We start from the raw sequence: 19352 nt of genomic DNA on the forward strand, positions 1-19352 counted from the left end.
CAAAATGCTCGAGAATTTAACATCTGCCATTTGAATGCTTTATCTTGTGTTCAACATATGTTAGATAAAATGCTCAATTGGCGATATTTCTGTTACTAACGTCTTTTGATCGGACATTATGGGTTTACATCGTGAACAGTTGTCATGCACAAAGGCTGAAAAAGTCAATGTCTTGAAAACAGCCATAACTCAGTTAACGATGAACCAAACGCAACATTTAACTGCACAAACAATTAAACATCGCCTTGTTTTTTCAAGAACAAAATCCTGACATTTGATAAATTTTTGTAGAACATATCCCATTATATATTTGTGCAACAAATTACAACATATAGGTTTTATTTATTAACAAATACGTTGAATTTTGTGGTTTTTACTTCTTTATTTTCAAACCAAGTCGAAAAACCAAATCCCCATCATTCCGTTAACCGGTCTGGCCGGTTTGGGGGGGGGGGAGAGGTAGTGAGGGACGACGAGACAGATAGCCTTCGCCAGTCAAGTCTGTTGTGTTGTAGGTCACTCATGAGGAGGCACGCCCACTCGTTCATACTGTCAATCCACATTTTTTTCTGACGGCCTGGACGGCGACCTCACTCTAGCATGACCTGAAGAACAATCTTGCACAGTGAGTCGTGCCTGTTGACGTGCCAAAACCAAGACAGTTTTCATCGTTTTACGGTCGCCAGACACTTGTGTTAACCCATTTAAGCCTAGTGGACTCTCCCATCCTTCTAAATTGGATCTATTTATTTCCAAAATTAGGGATGTCTTGTATATGTATTTCTTCATTAAGAATATTTCTTACAGAAATTCCTTTAAGCAAACAGCGCAGACCCTGGTGGGACGCAGCATCATGCGGCGTCTCATCTGGGTCTACGCTGTTTGCCGAGGCCTTTTTCTAGACGTTAGGCATAAATGGGTTAAAAGGCCTTTATCCTGCATTCTGTGTCAGAATTAATTGTCAAGGTCTAGCTGTCGAACGGTTGAATGGAGAGGTGTATGCCCTTTTCAGAAAAGAAATCAGTGAAAATGTAACCTATAAATATTTGATGATCAGATCAACTTATTATAAAGAATTAAGAAAATATATCAGACATGAAACCAAATGGCATGTCCGATCATAGACAAACCTTTTTGCCAATCTAGACAGCCACGTATAAATCAACCCGGATGAAAATTGGTAAGAAAGTTTATTTTACAACAAATGAGCCATGTTTTCATGCGGATCAAGTGTGTCCAGAAGCTATGTCCAGTCTTCGACAAGTGGTATATCTTGAATAAGGTGTACTCTTCAGGGCTTTAAATTGATGGCTCGCTTGTTTTCTTTAAGTAAGAGTTCTCTTTTCCATACAACGTTTGCAATATGTTAGCTCTGTAAGTAGAACACGAGATTGTTAGTTCAATTACGGAAACGTGTCAAGGTTTCCCCTTCATGGGGCGTTTTTAGACAACCATGTAATCTTATTCATCATAATCAATTGGTTTTAATTCAAATAGTTTTATTGTCAAACATAGGAAGCAAGCTTTTTTCATTGCTAATTATATTTATATTATTGTCTTAAACAATTACAAAACAAACAACCTCAAAAAAGGTTAAAGGTTGGTTGAATTAAAGGTTATTCGCGCTTAACAAAAAATCCCATAACTACCAGTTTTGGAATGTGCATCTGCATTATCGTTATTTATAAAAGCGTTGAATAATATGTTTTAGCCAATAAATTGAATGAATATATTATATATGACGTCCAATGTGATTTTAAAACGGCATTGTTTACTTAAGATGGCAATAAAGAGGTCTTAGAGCGGCCTTAGACTTTTTTGACATTTTATTTTCAGCAATCATTTCAGGTATTTTTTTTAAATATCCGTGAATACAACTCGAGCTTTAACTATGTTTTCTTAATTCCAATATTGCGTATACTGCATAAAGTCCATATGAGCCTTGTTCTGAGAAAACTGGGCTTAATGCATGTGCGTAAAGTGTCGTACCAGATCAGGGACGACACTTTCCGCTTTTTGGTATTTTTAGTTTCAAGGAAGTCCCTCCTTACCGAAAATCACGTTAAGGCGGAATGTGTCGTCCCTGATTAGCATTTGCGGACTGCACATGCTAATCTGGGATGACACTACGCACATGCATTAAGCCCAGTTTTCCCAGAACGCGACTCATATTTACGGGAATTGATGGGACTAAGAGCTGTAAGCCTCACGTCTTTTATGTTAGTTTTGTGTAATTAAAAAAATGAAGACGACAGGAGTCGAACTTAACAAATGATTCTAATACTGCATGGATGGCTGCCAGTTCCATATATAAACGTTCAGTTCATAAAACATTATTCACAAATAATTTACCAAATTAAGTAAATTGAACCCACGCTTAGTTTTTTTACAATATTGGTAAACATAACTTATTTTTATAATATATATCTGATATGTCCATGACTTAAGATCCCAGTCTACTAACATGTTAAATAGGATTATGAAGCAATCGTTTGAAAGGGCATCTTACCTTCCAAAATGGTCATTAAAATCGGAGTTATAATACGGAGTTTGTGAGTATATATCGTTTCTATGCACGCAATAGCGAGTGTTGCCTCTGGAGTCAACCTATTTTTAAAATAACGCTTCGTTCTAATCGTACGGTTAAGTATACATTGTATTCCCAATAAAACTTTGGAGCATAAACATATTTAATATATGTGTACAAGAGGAACATTGTTAAGTAAAACAAACATCAAGTTGTTTCATAAGCACTGATGCCATTTCAGCATGCATTGAATTATTGGATGTGGACAGGAACTTCAACTATGGTACACACAGAGAGCAAATACGACACAAGTATTTAACAAAAGAATACAAGCATAAGAAACTGCAACAGGACAGCTTACAGTAGCAATACTCAAACATTTTCAACACAACACGTTTGAGAACGAAGAGCCCCGCCCTGAGAATGTAAGTTAACCCAGTTATGCCTAGTGTCTAGCAAAAAGGCCTTGGCAAACAGCTTAGACCCTAATGAGACGCCGCATGATGCGGCGTCTCATCAGGTTCTAGGCTGTTTGCTTAACCCTCTCCCACTCAGAAATAAAGTGAAAATGGCTATGTGCAAACAGCATAAAACCAGAACAGCCTGCGAGTAACTCACACTGTTCAGGTTGTATATGCTGTTTGCTGCTCTTCAGTTTATAAGGGTTGGAAATGAAGCCTTTAAAACTTGAATGTAGTAAGAAAGGTCTTTAATTAATTTAACTTTTTAAGGAACCACACATGTGTCAAAATACGTATTTGAATGGTAAAGGGTTAAGGGAATTTCTGTACGAACTATTCTAAATATAGAAATAAATATACTAGACATCCCTAATTTTGGAAATTAATTGATCCAATTTAGAACGATGTATAATTTAGTGCGGCAATTCTTATACTGCATTGATTCTGCTTTTATTCTTTGGTTCTTGTTATGATTCTGCAACAGGAACAATATCGGAATTTACGATGAATTCAACTTTCCCGCCTCACATTAGTTCGTAATGTATTAACTATTTAGACCATTGCCCCTTGGTGTCGTTCAACTGTGGGTATTATAGGCATCATTGTATCTTAATTCGCATTTCAGTTTTACTATCATCTCGTATTGGCGTTCGTGGTTGCGCCTACTTTCGTACGGAGAAGTTTCATTTTAAAAATACTGAGATATACACACATTTTGTGGATTTATATAAATGCCATACCATGTGAATATTTCGAGTTGATGTCATCCTTACATAAAGAATGGCACCATGCTTTTCAGCTTCAAGAACATACTAATGGTTGAACACATAAATACAACCAGCATTTCTCTTTCATCGTTTTTTTTGTCCAATGTTTAATAATATCAGAATTTCTTTAGTGATTACTGGTTGTTAAAATTCCATGAAGATATTGTCCACTTAAAACGGGTAAACATCGCTGATTATGACTGGAGTCAGGTTGATATTGCACTATATAGTGCCGCATCTTTCCTGAATGCCGAATCTGTGTTATTTTATTTTTTAAACTTTTTATGATTGCCAGTTGTTTTAAGAGAGATTCGAATAAGTATTCGAACACAATATGGCTATATTGTTATCAGAGTCGGCATAATATTGTATCGGAACGTTAACGTTATGTAATAGAATGTTATATAACCATCGTGCCAAAATAAATAGTGTCATACACCAATCAGAATACATCAGTGTAACACATACAGTTTAAATGACTGATACACATAGCCGAACATGTGCGTGTATATAATACATTTTGTATTATCTATAAAATGATTTTCTTGGCATTTCAATCTTTGTCATTTTAAAGGAAACATTTAAATCTTGGGTCACCATGGAACGGTCTATGAAATGCATTTAGGAACCCCAAATCTTTTACACACAATTAATGAAGACATGCAAGTGGAAATAAACATTGTCCTCAAACATTGTTAAGTCAAAAAGCAATTCAAGAGAAATGTTTATGTCTTTTATTGGACATAAAAATAAGTAACACAAAGCATAAATAGCTTAGTATAAATATTGTAAACATAGAAATCCATACTAAATCAAACATAGATCATCCTGGTATTTGATAACAAGTCATGTGGTAGGATCCAGTGTGGTCTGCTAGGCAGTGATGGGCTGCTGGTTGGTCTCCCCTGCTGACTCTCCCACCTCCCCATCAGATTTCTCCCACTGAGTGAGGAGTTCAGAGGTCACCTCAGTAAACAACCTGTCCCAGTCCCACGGCTTGTCCTCCTGAAAGTACATTCATGGTCAGTTAATACTTATGGGTAACACAGGAGATCATTTCCTGAGTACAGCCTGTACATGGTTACTTAAAAGAAAATATGGACAACAGTCCCAGAGTGATATTTAAATCCATGACCTTCTGAACACTAGGTGCACATCATATCCACTACACCACACTCAAGGTTCCTATGGAAGATATAAACATTATTGTAAGACTTAGTTTAATATTTGAGATACAATGACTTCTTTTCCCACTTTTATTTCTTTGGGTCTAGGGAAGATAAATTGAACACTGTTTGGACATAAACAAGAACACATAGCTTTAAAAGACTGATTGCTTATGATCTAGGATCATAACACTAAAACATATTAGGCTATTACGCTGCTTATTATACAATGTGTTTGATCATTTTTCAGCAATAAGTTTGACCCAGAATGTGTGCTTAAATTTGTTTCATTCAATTGTTTGACGAAAAAAACAGCATTAAATCAATGACTGACATTTGTAAACAAATTAATATATATGCATATATAATATGTATCTACAAACAAATTAATATATATGCATATATAATATGTATCTACTATGAAATCAGTCATAACTGTTTTGCAGACAATTGCATGCATATACGATCATTGGCTTTATTGGCAAAGTTTCTCCAATTAATGGGCACAACACCATGCACAATTCTTTATCTTTGCAATCATTTTGTAAATTTTCCACACACATTAGGACTGTTCTCTTTTCTTTTTTCTTATTAAATAGTACCTTACTATTGCAAGAACATTTGTGAGACATATTTGTTTACTGTTAAGTATCCAAATAGTAGCCAGATCAACCTTAATCCCAAATGACTAAATGAGATGCATTCTGAGAAAACTGGGCATAATGCTTGTGCGTAAAGTGTCATCCCAGATTAGCCTGTGCAGTCTGCACAGGCTAATCTGGGATGACACTTTCAGCTTTTATGACATTTTTCGTTTAAATGAAGTCTCTTCTTAGCAAAAATCAAATTGAGGCAGAAATTGTTGTCCCTGATTAGCCTGTGTGGACTGCACAGGCTAATCTGGGACTACACTTTACGCTAATGCATTAAGCCCAGTTTTCTCAGAAGGCTGCTGAAATTGTCCCAAGTGTATAAAAAAGAGAATAAACACAGTTACCTCGACGAGGTCTGCTTCTGTGGAGAGGGACTTGGTCAGTAATTTCAGATCTATCTCGCCATCCTGGAAACAAAATTAATAAAAGGATCTTAAATACATGTACATTTATATTTTATTATTATCATGTATATTAATATTTTATTGTAATGTTAACAGAGATGGAAGATGTTACTTTAAACTTTAACCTTTATTAATACATTGCTCGTCTTTAAACTTTGCATGAACCAATCCCCCCCAAAAAAATGTAACTAAATTTTAAATGCAAATATATCTAAAATATTTTTTTTAAATGCATATATGAAGAGATGTAAGTACAGTAAGTTTTAACACGACTTAATATCTTAATCACCATATACAAACTGTAACTTGTCATTAAGGCCAGATTTATTTGACTTAGAGTGATGTCAGTCCCAGAAAAGGTTTTAAAGGGATCTTTTCACGCTTTGGTAAATTGACAAAATTGAAAAAAGTTGTTTCAGATCCGCAAATTTTCGTTTTAGTTTTGATATTTGTGAGGAAACAGTAATACTGAACATTTACCATGCTCTAATATAGCCATTATATGCATCTTTTCACGATTTTTAAACCTAAAAATTATAAAGCGTTGCAACGCGAAACGATTGAATAATTTGGAGAGTTCTGTTTTTGTCGTTAAATTTTGTGAAACTACGAAGATTGCTTATATAAGGTATAAAATACGTCTAGAATGTGTACTCGGCGGAATAGCTCAGTAGGCTTAGGCGTTTTTACTTCAGGACTCTGGCAGGACTCCAGGGGTCACTGGTTCGAAACCCGCTCCGTGCAATGTTCTTTTCCTTTTTTTAATTTTATTCTTGATTTTTTACTGGTGCTTTTACGATCCAATGTTTACATTTATCAATATAAAGCATTTAATGAATAAGTTAAAAAATGCCAAAATCTGTGAAAAGGCCCCTTTAATATTACATAACTATTTAAGTCTCAATCTAGGAAAAGGGGGCTTAAAGCATGGGTGTAAAGGGTTGTCCCAAAAGAGCCTGTGCAGTCTGCACAGGGTAATCTGAGATGACACGGAATACACACGATAATCTGTAACAAAACTTTACCGACGTGCATTAAGCCCTGTTTTCCCAAAGCAAGGCCCATTTCAATGTAAACAGAATAACTGACACATCTCAATCTGACAGTGCCTGCCCTACCAGCGTGAGAAAGGCTGCCTGCTTAAGCAGGTCATTATCCAGCTCCTTGTACGTGGCCACCCTGTTGACTGCCACACTAAAAGAGGCAAGGCATGCAATACAAATAAGACTCACTTTGTGAAAAGGGGTTTTATGCGTGTTCATAAAGTGTCGTGGACAGATTACCTTTAAACTAAAATTACAAGGAAAAGGGAAAGTATTATCCTTGATTTGCCTGTGCCGACTGCACAGGCTAATCAAGGATGACACTTTGCACACATGCATTAAACCCTTTGTTCACAGAGGGAGGCTGCAGATTAACAGTTGAATTACATAACATGTATGTATCAATAATTTCTCTGATGAACATCACTTAAATCTGCTCAAGGTATTTTGGTGGAAACATCCGATTCTAATTTCACGTAATTTAAAATAATTAACTTGCAAGCATAAGCTATATGACTTACTTCATAGCACTAGCTATATGTTTTCTCTGAAGCAATGGCTATATAAATTACTTTGAACACTCCTTTTGACTGATGTCACTTACTTTGGAGCACTTGCTCGGGACTGATGTCACTTACTTTGGAGCACTGGCTATAGACTGATGTCACTTACTTTTAAGAACTGCCTTTTCACTGATGTCACTTATGTTGGAGCACTTGCTCTGAACTGATGTCACTTACTTTGTAGCACTGGCTATGGACTGATGTCACATACTTTTAAGCACTGCCTTTTGACTGATGTCACTTACTTTGGAGCACTTAGTCTTGCTCTGGACTGATGTCACTTACTTTGGAGCAATGGCTATGGACTGATGTCACTTACTTAGGAGCACTGGCTAAGGACTGATGTCACTTACTTTGGAGTACTGGCTATGGACTGATGTCACATACTTTGGAGCACTGGCTATGGACTGATGTCACTAGTATTTTGGAGCACTGGCTATGAACTGATATCACTTACTTTGGAGCACTGGCTATGGACCGATGTCACTTTTTTTGGAACAGTGGCTATGATCTGATGTCACTTACTTTGGAGCACTTGCTATGGACTAATGTCACTTACTATGGAGCACTGACTATGAACTGGTGTCACTCACTTTGGAGCACTGTCTATGGACTGATGTCACTTACTTTGGAGCACTGGCTATTGACTGATGTCACTTACTTTGGAGCTCTGGCTATGGACTGATGTCACTTACTTTGGAGCACTGGCTATGGACTGATGTCACTTACTTTGGAGCACTGGCTATGGACTGATGTCACTTAGTTTGGAGCACAGGCTATGGACTGCTGTCACTTACTTTGGAGCACTGGCTATGGACGGATACCACTTACATTGGAGCACTGGCTATGGACTGATGTCACTTACTTTGGAGCACTGGTTATGGACTGATGTCACTTACTTTGGAGCACTGACTATGGACTGATGTCACTTACTTTGGAGCAAAGGCTATGGACTGATGTCACATACTTTTAAGCACTACCTTTTGACTAATGTCACTAACTTTGGAGCACTGGCTATGGTCTGATGTCACTTACTTTGAAGAACTGGTTATGGACTGATGTTAATTACTTTGGAGCACTGACTATGGACTGATGTCACTAACTTTGGAGCACAGGCTATGGTCTGATGTATCTAACCTTGGAGCACTGGCTATGGACTGATGTCACTTACTTTGGAGCACTGGCTATGGACTGGTGTCACTTACTTTGGGGCAATGGCTATGGTCTGATGACACGTACTAGTATTTTGGAGCACTGGCTATGGTCTGATGTTACTTACTTTGGAGCACTGGCTATGGACTGATGTCACTTACTTTAAAGCACTGGCCACTTACTTTGGAACACAGGCTATGGTCTGATGTAACTTACTTTGGAGCACTGGCTATGGACTGATGTCACTTACTTTGGAGCACTGGCTAGGGACTGATGTCAATTACTTTAAAACACTGGCTATGGTCTGATGACACTTATTTTGGAGCACTGGCTATGGTCTGATGTCCCTTACTTTGGAGCACTGGCTATGGACTGATGTCACTTACTTTAAAGCACTGGCTATGGACTGATGTCACTTACTTTGGAGCACTGACTATGGACTGATGTAACTTACTTTGAAGCACAGGCTATGGTCTAATGTCACTTACTTTGGAGCACTGGCTATGGTCTGTGTGATATCTTCCTCCTGTTGGTCTTCCAAGTCAGGTATCACAGGAATGTCTGCAAAAAAATGTGAGCTAATAAATTAAAAACTCATCTATGACAAAATGCTTAAATAAAACATCAGAAAATCATTTTGTATTTATGTGATGACAACAGAATTTCACAAATTAAGCATAACAATAGAGTTTCATTGTAAGTGATGACACATTTCTGTTTATTACTTACTTTACTATACAAGTGCTGCAAGTATTTTAAACACTATGTTGGGACAAGCCAGACATATTGTATGATGTTTCCTGCTTTTGATACACTGGAGACAATAAAGATCTACAAATAGTCATAAGTTGTATTAAAGGTTTAAAAACGTAAACCCTACCATTGTCTGATCCTTCGCTTTCCGGAGTGTGGGGCCTCAATCTTTCACTGCTCAAATATACAGCAAATAGTTAACAACAGGTATAAGATACACTCAATCAAATAATAAGGCAGCTTTACTCTAATATTAGGATTTGGAAACAACTACATTAGACATTACACAAACAAACACAACAATAAGTCACCGAACATGCTATCATATTATTCTGATTAAAAATAATCAATATACCTTATACAGGTGAGCTCATATTTACTTGTGACTTTTCTTTATATCCATGATTAGGTTTATTTACCAAAAATATCAGCAATGTCTATGGTCTTTTCATCATATGGCTCCAAAGTCATGACTTGGATACTCACTTTAGATGTTTGTTTTTTACTTTGTGCTTTGATCAGATTTCTTATTTTGTATTTTATTTGATCAAAGTAGTGAATATGTTTTTTTTATGTCCATCAATGTATAAGTATACATTTCATAACTGAATGAATCCATTTTCTCCATGCCAAGTCCTTTTAGCATTGAAATGATTATAGAAAGTCTACAATTCAACCAGAACACATGTTGTTCAGAAACAATAAATTTTTACAATTATGCTAAATTTAGTAGCCAGTTTGTTACAATTTAAAAGCTTCAACCAGTTTTATACACTAGGTGACCATGTGCGAATGGTGCTGGTAGATCAGGTAAATGTGAGAACAATTCAAAGCATTTTCCACACATCATTATTTTGGGTGTATTAAGACATTAAACCATCCATGCAGCTTACAATGTCATACACAAACATCAGGAAAGGGGTATACAAATTGAACATGTTCTTTTTATGAACAGTTGCATTTTTGTGTAATTCCTTTTTTTAATTAAAGAGTTTGTTTCATCATGTATTACTTTTAAAAGTTTTTTTCATTGGATAGAAACTTTTTTGGTTCATATTTGTTCATTTTGGAATTTTCGCTGTCTTCAACTCAACTTCAGTTAATATCACGGAGGTCAGTTAACGCTTTCCCACTCAGAAGCGAAGAGAAAATGGCTTTGTGCAAACAGCATAAAACCAGAACAGCCTGCGAGTAACTTGCAGTCTGTTCAGGTTTTATTCTGCTTGCTTCTCATCAGTATCTAAGGGTTGGAAATGAAGCCTTTAAAACCTGAATCTAGTAAGAAAGGTTTTTAAATAATTTTATCTTTCTTAGGGAGTTCAAATGCACAAAAAGTTTGTATCTAAGTGGTAGAGGGTTAAATACGTTTTTAAGTGGTAAAGGGTTAACCACCTCACACTTGTCCTGAGTTCCCTGATTCACCAATTGTTTGTTCACTTTGTTATACCAGTAAATTACAATTTGCCCTCGGTGACTCACAAGGCGGTGGAGGATGGCAAAAAAACAACAAGACTATTGCCAAGCAATAAAAGTCCCCTACCTCTCCATATTGCCATCAATCCATGTTTTCAAGTTTCATGAAAAAAATTAAGAACTTTAAAAGTTATCGCAGGATCCACCATATTCAGCAATATTTCTAGTCTATTCGTTGCCATAGCAACCAGAATTCTTGAAGTAGGAACAAAATGAAATGACGTACATAATCTCAATATTACCCTCTGTCCATTTTTTAGTTTCATGAAAAAATATGAAGAACTTTTAAAGTAATCGCAGGATCCACCATTTTCAGCAATTTTTCTAGTCTATTTGTTGCCAAAGCAACCAGAATTCTTGATGTAGGAACAAAATGAAATGACGTGCATAATCTCCTTATTCCCATCTGTCCATGTTTCAAGTTTCATGAAAAAATATGAAGAACTTTTAAAGTTATTGTAAACCCTGAAAAGTGTGACAGACTGACAGACACACAGAGCGCAAACCATAAGTCCCATTTTGGTTTCACCAGTAGAGGACTAATAATTTCAAGAACAATGAATTTGCAGTCCAGCACTATAACAACTGTGCTAGCAACCAGGAATGAAATTTTGTAACAAACCCATGCTTTATTGTACTATTGAAAAATCCAATGTGCTCACAAACACGTAGGATATAATCATCTTTGAGTAGTAAGTTAACTGCTTTCAGTGTGAAAAGCATTGATACGCACCATGCAAGCAATATAGCATGCTATATACCACATAACTTAGTATTTGTTACTATGAATTTGCAACAAGCATACATATGTATATGAAGCATTCCATTAAAGCCATCCTGCTGAATTTCATCTTCCAATTATACCATGTTATGAACGGAAATATCTGGTCACTCATGTCTCCAAGTACATAAACCCTTTCATATTTATAACCAGGTGTTACTCACCCTTTTTTCCTGGAAAAAAATCAGACTTTCTAAAAATACTTTTGTTTTATTTACTTAGAAAAAGAAAATTTATATTGCTCCAAGTCAGAGATTGAATCACGAAAGTAAAACAAAATGCTTTAAACAAATATATTATTCATAAATATATCCAATATTCAAATATAGAATGGTCGAAACAACAAACCTACGACAAAATTCTTAGACTGACACCTTGTTACAATTTATTGGCAAATCAAAAACATGAAAACATTAATATACCAACTGAAATGAAAGCAATGCAATTACCAAACACTTAAACACATACTATTTTCATTAAGTGTAATATTAAAGAAAATCAGGGTCCAGATGCAAGGTCACAAGTTGGGAAAATGCATTGAAACAGGGCACAAACATAGGGAGACACACGTGATATGGGGAACAAATGGGACCCAACTCAGCCTCTGTTTGCCATCCAGATTTTTGACCACGTGAACGACGAGAGCGGTCAGCAATCTTAGCCATCTCTGACTCAATATCAAGTCCTTGAAATATCTCGCTACAAACACAGTAGTGAACACGGAATACGACAAATGAAAACATGCACACCAAATATGGTAAATGTGGTTTGCACAAAAAAAAAATTTAATTAACCAAATAACACTTCAAGACAAATACCAGTTTATGCAATAACATTTCAAAATGAAAGTTAAGCAATCTTTTACTAAATGTTAAGCCATTAAAGCATTTCGTTGTAGCATAACACTAATCGAAGTCAAAACGGAAGACGAAAAATCCACACACACATTTTAGGGTTTTAATGTTAAACAATTGTACCTGTTTAACATTTCTTTTATAAATGAGCCGTGCTCTGTGAAAAGGGGGTTTAATGCTTGTGCGTAAAGTGTCGTCCCAGATTAGCCTGTGCAGTCCACACAGGCTAATCAGCAATGACACTTTCAGCCTAAACTGGATTTGAGAGACATTCTTTACACAGAAAATATCATAAAATCAGAAAGTGTCGTCCCTGATTAACTTGTGCGGACTGCACAGGCTAATCTGGGACGACACTTTACGCACAAGCATTAAACATCCTTTTCACAGAGCACGGCTCAAATACAATAGTTTCATAATAAAGCCATGATATTCATTGATACAAAAAGTTTAATAGACAAAAATAAATACCACTAAGAAAAATACTGAATTCAAGATAATTCAAATGCTAAATAACAAAGTCCACCTTGATCTTGGCAAATGCCAATGCTCTTGTTATTACTAAAACTAAAAAATGTCTTGGTGGATACTTCTGTTTAATTTTCATTTAATGTATTTTCAGAGTGCCAACAATAATGTTGTTTCTCAACTAAAATGTGCAATTTGTGCTGAGAATGATGGTGAGTACTATTTTAATTTTGCCCAAAAATGTGCAGGAATCTATAAAAACTTAAATTTTGCAAAATCACCATAACATAGCTAAAAATGTACCTTTGGGGGACTTTCTTGGCCGTGGAGAGCCTTAATTTGTTAAAGGGCAAATTAATGTCTATTTAAGAGATACATTGTATATAGTTAAATACAATAGACCCAGCCTAATATATTATATTTTCTATCATCGACGTAAGCCAATAGATTATACATTACAAGTCTAACATGGATGAAAAGACAAATGTTAAACTGGGTACCACAAAAAGTTAAGTGCTTGATTTCAATTCATTTGAGATGGATGATCCGGATCCAAATATTGACCATCCTTCCTTTAAATGCCATGCAAAAACGTTTTTTTCCGCTTTATGCAGCCAGGGTAGCTGCATAGCAGCCTGCGCATTCGCCAGGAGCTAACCTGCCCACACTTAAGTCATGTTTGATTTTTTGGTCTAAACATCAGATCTTACTCTTGACTAGACTTGCGAATATGGCATACGACCCATGTTCTCATAATGAAGCTTATATGTAATACTTTAATAAATGCACTATGCGTCTAAACAACATCTAACTGCTAAATTACTATAATAAAGACTCAAAGAAACACTTATCATAATTATAACCAAAAGACTTACTCTTCAAATGTTTCCATTCCTGTACCAGGTGCACGTCTGAAAAATACAAAACAAACTAGAGTTTTTTAACAGGCGTGACATATACCCCCACATGCTGCATTGACACAGAATATTTTGCATGCTGTCTTCACAAAACAAGAGAACCTAATTAATGGCAATTTTTAAGAATTATTATGCCATTATCATTTATGGCCATTTTGACCTTTGAATTCTTTCGCATGACACGCCGTCCAATCACTGTGAACAAAATTAATGTACAGAGTCATTTAAAAATCTCTCAATGAATGACATAGTTATGGTCCGGACAAGCTCATTTATGGCCATTTTTCACTTTGAACTCCAAGTGTGACCTTGACCTTAGAGATATCGACGTAATTTTTTCGCATGACACACCGTCCAATAATTGTGAACAAATGTACTGAGAAATTTTAAAATCTCACAATGAATGACATAGCTATGGCCCGGACAAGATCATTTATGGCCATTTTTTACCTTTGAACTCAATGTCTGACCTTGACCTTGGAGATATCTACGTAATCTTGTGCATGACACACCGTCCGTCCAATGATTGTGAACAAATGTACTGAGTAATTTTTAAATCTCACAATGAATGACATAGTTTAGGCCCGTACAAGATCATTAATGGCCATTTTTGACCTTTGAACTCAAAGTGTGACCTTGACATGGCAGATATCGACGAAATTCTTTCGCATGACACACCGTCCAATGATGGGGAACAAATGTGCCAAATGATTTTAAAATTTCACAATGAACAACATAGTTATGGCCCGGACAAGCTCATTTATGGCCATTTTTGACCTTTGAACTCAAAGTGTGACCTTGACCTTGGAGATATGGACTTTATTCTTTCGCCTGACACATCGTCCAATGATGGTGAACAAATGCGCCAAATATTTTAAAATCTCACAATTAACAACATAATTATGGCCCGGACAAGCTAATTTATGGCCATTTTTGACCTTTGACTCAAAGTGTGACCTTGACCTTGGAGATATCGACGTAATTCTTTCGCATGACACACCGTCCAATGATGGTGAACAAATGTGCCAAATGATTTTAAAGTCTCACAATAAATGACAAAGTTATGGCCCGGACAAGCTCATTTATGGGCAACTACAAGTGTGACCTTGACCTTGGTGATATTGACATACTTCTTTTGCATGACACATTGTCCCATGATGGTGAACAAATGTACCTATTCATTTTAAAATCTAACGATAAATGACATAGTTAAGGTCCGGACAAACTTTCGGTTTAAAACTCACTAAGTGAACCCTGTAACCTAGTTTTTGACCCGGCATGACCCATATACAAACTTGACCGAGACATCATCTAGATACAACTTCCGACCAAGTTTGGTGAAGATTGGATGAAATTTTTGGGACAGACAGGCCGACCGACAGACAAATTGTGTTCTCATTAATACCATTTATAAATGTACAAAGTTGACAAAGAAAGCTGGTATTTTTTAAAACCATACACATTATTATAGGAATGAAAAATCATAATGACCTATTGCAACAATATTATGAGGACACCTAATTTGTTAGTGAAGTTTTCTTCTGCATGTTTTATCTAATTATAATAAAATACGAAACTTAACTATCAAAGTAATTCTTATAAATATTATGTGTTAAATAGTTTAGTATGGACAGTGAACAGACAAGAAACATATTTGAACAAACTATTATATCCAATGTGTTGTAGTTTGACAATATGGTGAACAAAATATATTAAGCGAATAAGGAAGCTGACTTGGGATATTTTAATAAGACTAAGGCTTTGCAAGCTTGAATAAATTGTTTTAGATTTAGTATTTTACAGCCTTGTTTGCTATGATCACACATATATACATACATTTATATGTGGAAATAAAGGTAAATATGTTTAGTTAACAGAGAGCTCATGTAGATCATGAAGTTTCAAGTAACCTATACAACAATGGCAGACAGACTACACAAACCTGGGCCGCTTGGGTGCATCCTCTCCCCAGCCTGATACTCTGTTGGGCTTTGGTGGACCATCATCTGAAGCCTTAAGCAGTAACAGGACCATTTCATATGTACAAAATACATGGACTTGTATTAGTTCTGTATTCGTCAGTTATACCTTATTAGGTCAATAGCTACACAAAATATAACAGAAGGATCCCTTTCAGATAATCAAATGGAATATCTGTTTTATGTTTTACAGCGGTCGAAAGGAACATGTATTATGTCAGAATAATGGTCCATTTCCCATAGATGGGAAGTCCCAGTATACCTGGCTTTTCCTTTACAACAACACTTGACAATTTAACAGAAACAAATCAAATTTGGGAAGCATGCATGGATTTCAACTGAATATGAAACTGGGAAAATTTTATTTGAAACATACTTTTTTGGGGTCACAAGTTTATTAACTGTAAAATAAAATTGTATAAAAATGGGCCAAAACTTGGGTTGTTTTAAAAATGTACAAACCAAAACATGGAGGTGTAATTATTCACATGCCGATTAATGTTTTTATAAATTTTCAGCTCATCAACAGCAATCCTTTTTTAGTTTTGTGTGAAAAAAGTTAAAAATATAATCTTTAAATAAGAAAGGGGCCATGAGTCTTGTTATAGTAATAATATCCTTCTCAAAATATGGAGGTATCTCAAAATATGGAGGAAAGCAAGTTCAAAATTATGCTTGTTAATATTTTTGTAAATGCTTGAGCTCCATGCGACACAAGTGGAAAGTACTTTATTTAATGTTAAGTGGCCATAATTCCAGAACGCCAAACACATGCAAATCATACAATATAGCTGTGATTGTTCACATGCTGGTAAATATGTATCTAAAGTTTAAATCCTGAAGTAACAATACTTATTGAGGTTTGGGCCAGAAAAGTTCTTCAATGTAATTGTTTACTTAAAAAGGTTTCCATTTCTTCGCATAATAGCTGAACCCAAAAATGTAGGTTTGCAAGTTTGCATGCTGGTCTATATGTTTCAAAAGTATCATTCAAGCAACACAAATAAGTTTAATAGACAAAATGACGGATAGATGTAAGTACAGAGGACAAAAGGGAATCTCATTAAGTGGGGAGAGACCAATTGACACGACTGCTACCTCTGCATGAGTATTCTGAGGAGACTGGTTCCCTGTGGATTCAAATTCCGGAGTGGCTGGAGCCTTGGCTGGCTGTGCCCGACGACCCTTTTTTGCATCCTACAGAGAAAAAACCCACTTATGTTGTTAAAATTCTAATATAACTTGCAATTTGATTTCCATGGACAAAAAATGAAGTTTAGGTCACCGTAATTTACTCTACATTAAATGTTTTAACATCCTCATGTTTGCACAAAATACTTATTTTCGGGCATCCTTTTATGTTCAGACATAATTAAAGAATATAAAGTTTCTTACAGTTGAATGCAATAATATATTTTATACATATTAAAAGCTGTTTGCTGTTTTATCAGCACACTAACAAAAAACATGCAATCATTGCCACATGAAACAACCTGCCAGCAACATCCACTAGTTTTAAAATTACACATGGTTATTGGCATTAACAGAAGCACTGATTCACTGAAATTGAAATAGGAGCATACAGCACTCTCACATTCAGATAAATTAGTTTTTTGCAAGTTTTCTTTACCCAGGGCTGGACATTAACAGTAGTCAGATATTAGTTGCAATAATTCAACTCTCAGCTTTATAACCCAATGGGCTGCTGAGAGTTGCAATGTGCTCTCTCTTGTCCATGGGTGCAAAATGTTATCAACAATGCAAGGGTTAAGGAACACTGAAACTGCAAGAACTTATTTAAGTTTACCTGTCTAAACCACAAACTCATCCAAATGGTACCATTAAAGCAATAAATAATTGCTTTTTATTGACTTAGTTTTTCTTAATTACGCTGTATCCGCCATATTGGAAAATTGACGCAATATTGGTTAGGTTGCAGTACACCAATATTTTGCACGTCGGGTTATGTGATGGAGCCTATTAAAGTCGACAACGATATCGAAAATTCGACACAGAAAAACTGTTTCAAATTTCAACATAAAAATGTCAACGAGAATAGTGTGTTGAAACATTGTTGTATTTATTAGGGTGCATGCAAAGGATAACGTCCATACGTTGCTGTTCAGGTAAATTTAACATGTTTATTAAGTTTATTCATTATTTTTATCAATATGTCTCGAACGATGTCTGTTAAGTGAAGCGCACGGATCTCTGCGGTGAACTGCACCCATGTTTATATAGGGGTGCAAATGGACTGCCAGAGCCGCCATAGCAAAAATTATCACAGGCTCTGGGAGTCCGTTTATATGGACTAGTCAGATATGTTCATGTGTGTAGTGGTTACAATATGCTTCCATAGCTTTGTAAATCTACGAGCTGGTTATTGTGGGTTTGACTTCTTGGTTCAAATGCAACATTAACCACCCTATGTCTCTCCATTTTTTCTTTTACCTGTGTTAAGTCAAGCTGTTGTTACATTGCTAAAATGTTTTCCGTTTATAAAACACAGACAAAACATACTAAATTCTTACGGAATACATTTAAAATGCAGATATAGATATTTGAACATTTTAGTTGAATAACGATATATCTTAATCTACTACGAAAAGCATTTCATCCGAACGAAAGCGTCCGAAATTTGTATCATATTTATCCATCTAATAAATAATCCATGCTCCCTAGTTTTCACAGAGATGATTGTTACTTTCAGGAGGTCAATGAAATCTGTTTTTACCCTTTTGCTTGCGTCGTTATCGAAACCTATATCTTCATTCATTTTAGTGTTGTCAAATTAAAAGTGCACAATTGTTTACATTGGATAGGAATTTGTCAAGGGAGGTAATTAAGATTAAGATACACTTGTGATATGGAATGTCCCTGACGTTGTCGTCAACTTCTAATATCTTTGCCCTCCCGAGCACATTTAAGCATACAGTGGTTGACTTCGTCCGTCAGTCCGTGCTTACTTGCGTGACTTTATTTTTTCCTTCAAATAACTGAACCACTGGACTGATTACAATAACAATTCATACATTTGATCATTTAGTTACCCTCATTAAAAGTTGTAACAAATAATTACAGCAAGACACCGGGCACGGTCACAAATATAATTAAGGATTTGAATTGGAATACCTTGCAATCAAGAAGACAACAAGCTAGACTCATTCTGTTCTATAAAATAGTATATAACCATGTTGATGTCAATCCCCTACACTATCTCACTCCATACATTAGACACTCACGCCATCACCATCACATGGCATACCAAATACCAACAAGTACAGCTGATTACCACAAATTTTCTTTCTTTCCAAGAACAGTTGTACAATGGAACACACTTCCATCTTATGTAGTCAGCGCTGATACGATCCCTGGATTTAAATCAGTGCTG

At 35.8% G+C, this 19352-nt stretch overlaps 1 protein-coding gene across 2 annotated transcripts; it reads right to left on the bottom strand.

Annotated features, from left to right (window-relative positions):
* Positions 1–4474: 4474 nt before the first annotated feature.
* On the bottom strand, positions 4475–18816 carry LOC127873653 (intraflagellar transport protein 43 homolog A-like). 2 transcript variants are annotated; one of them, XM_052417543.1, is made up of 10 exons: positions 18696–18816; positions 17060–17158; positions 15925–15995; positions 13941–13976; positions 12341–12442; positions 9617–9663; positions 9225–9297; positions 7097–7172; positions 5919–5981; positions 4475–4760 (listed from the first exon to the last, which is right to left on the bottom strand). In XM_052417543.1, exons 1-10 carry the CDS (start codon positions 18735–18737, stop codon positions 4629–4631), a joined length of 741 nt encoding a protein of 246 aa, XP_052273503.1. In that variant the 5' UTR covers positions 18738–18816; the 3' UTR covers positions 4475–4628. The 2 variants fall into 2 exon arrangements, with proteins under 2 accessions (XP_052273503.1, XP_052273504.1); XM_052417544.1 differs by lacking the exon at positions 12341–12442.
* Positions 18817–19352: the final 536 nt, after the last annotated feature.

The sequence above is a fragment of the Dreissena polymorpha genome, chromosome 3 (genome assembly GCF_020536995.1).
Source record: "Dreissena polymorpha isolate Duluth1 chromosome 3, UMN_Dpol_1.0, whole genome shotgun sequence".
NCBI lineage: Eukaryota > Metazoa > Mollusca > Bivalvia > Myida > Dreissenidae > Dreissena > Dreissena polymorpha.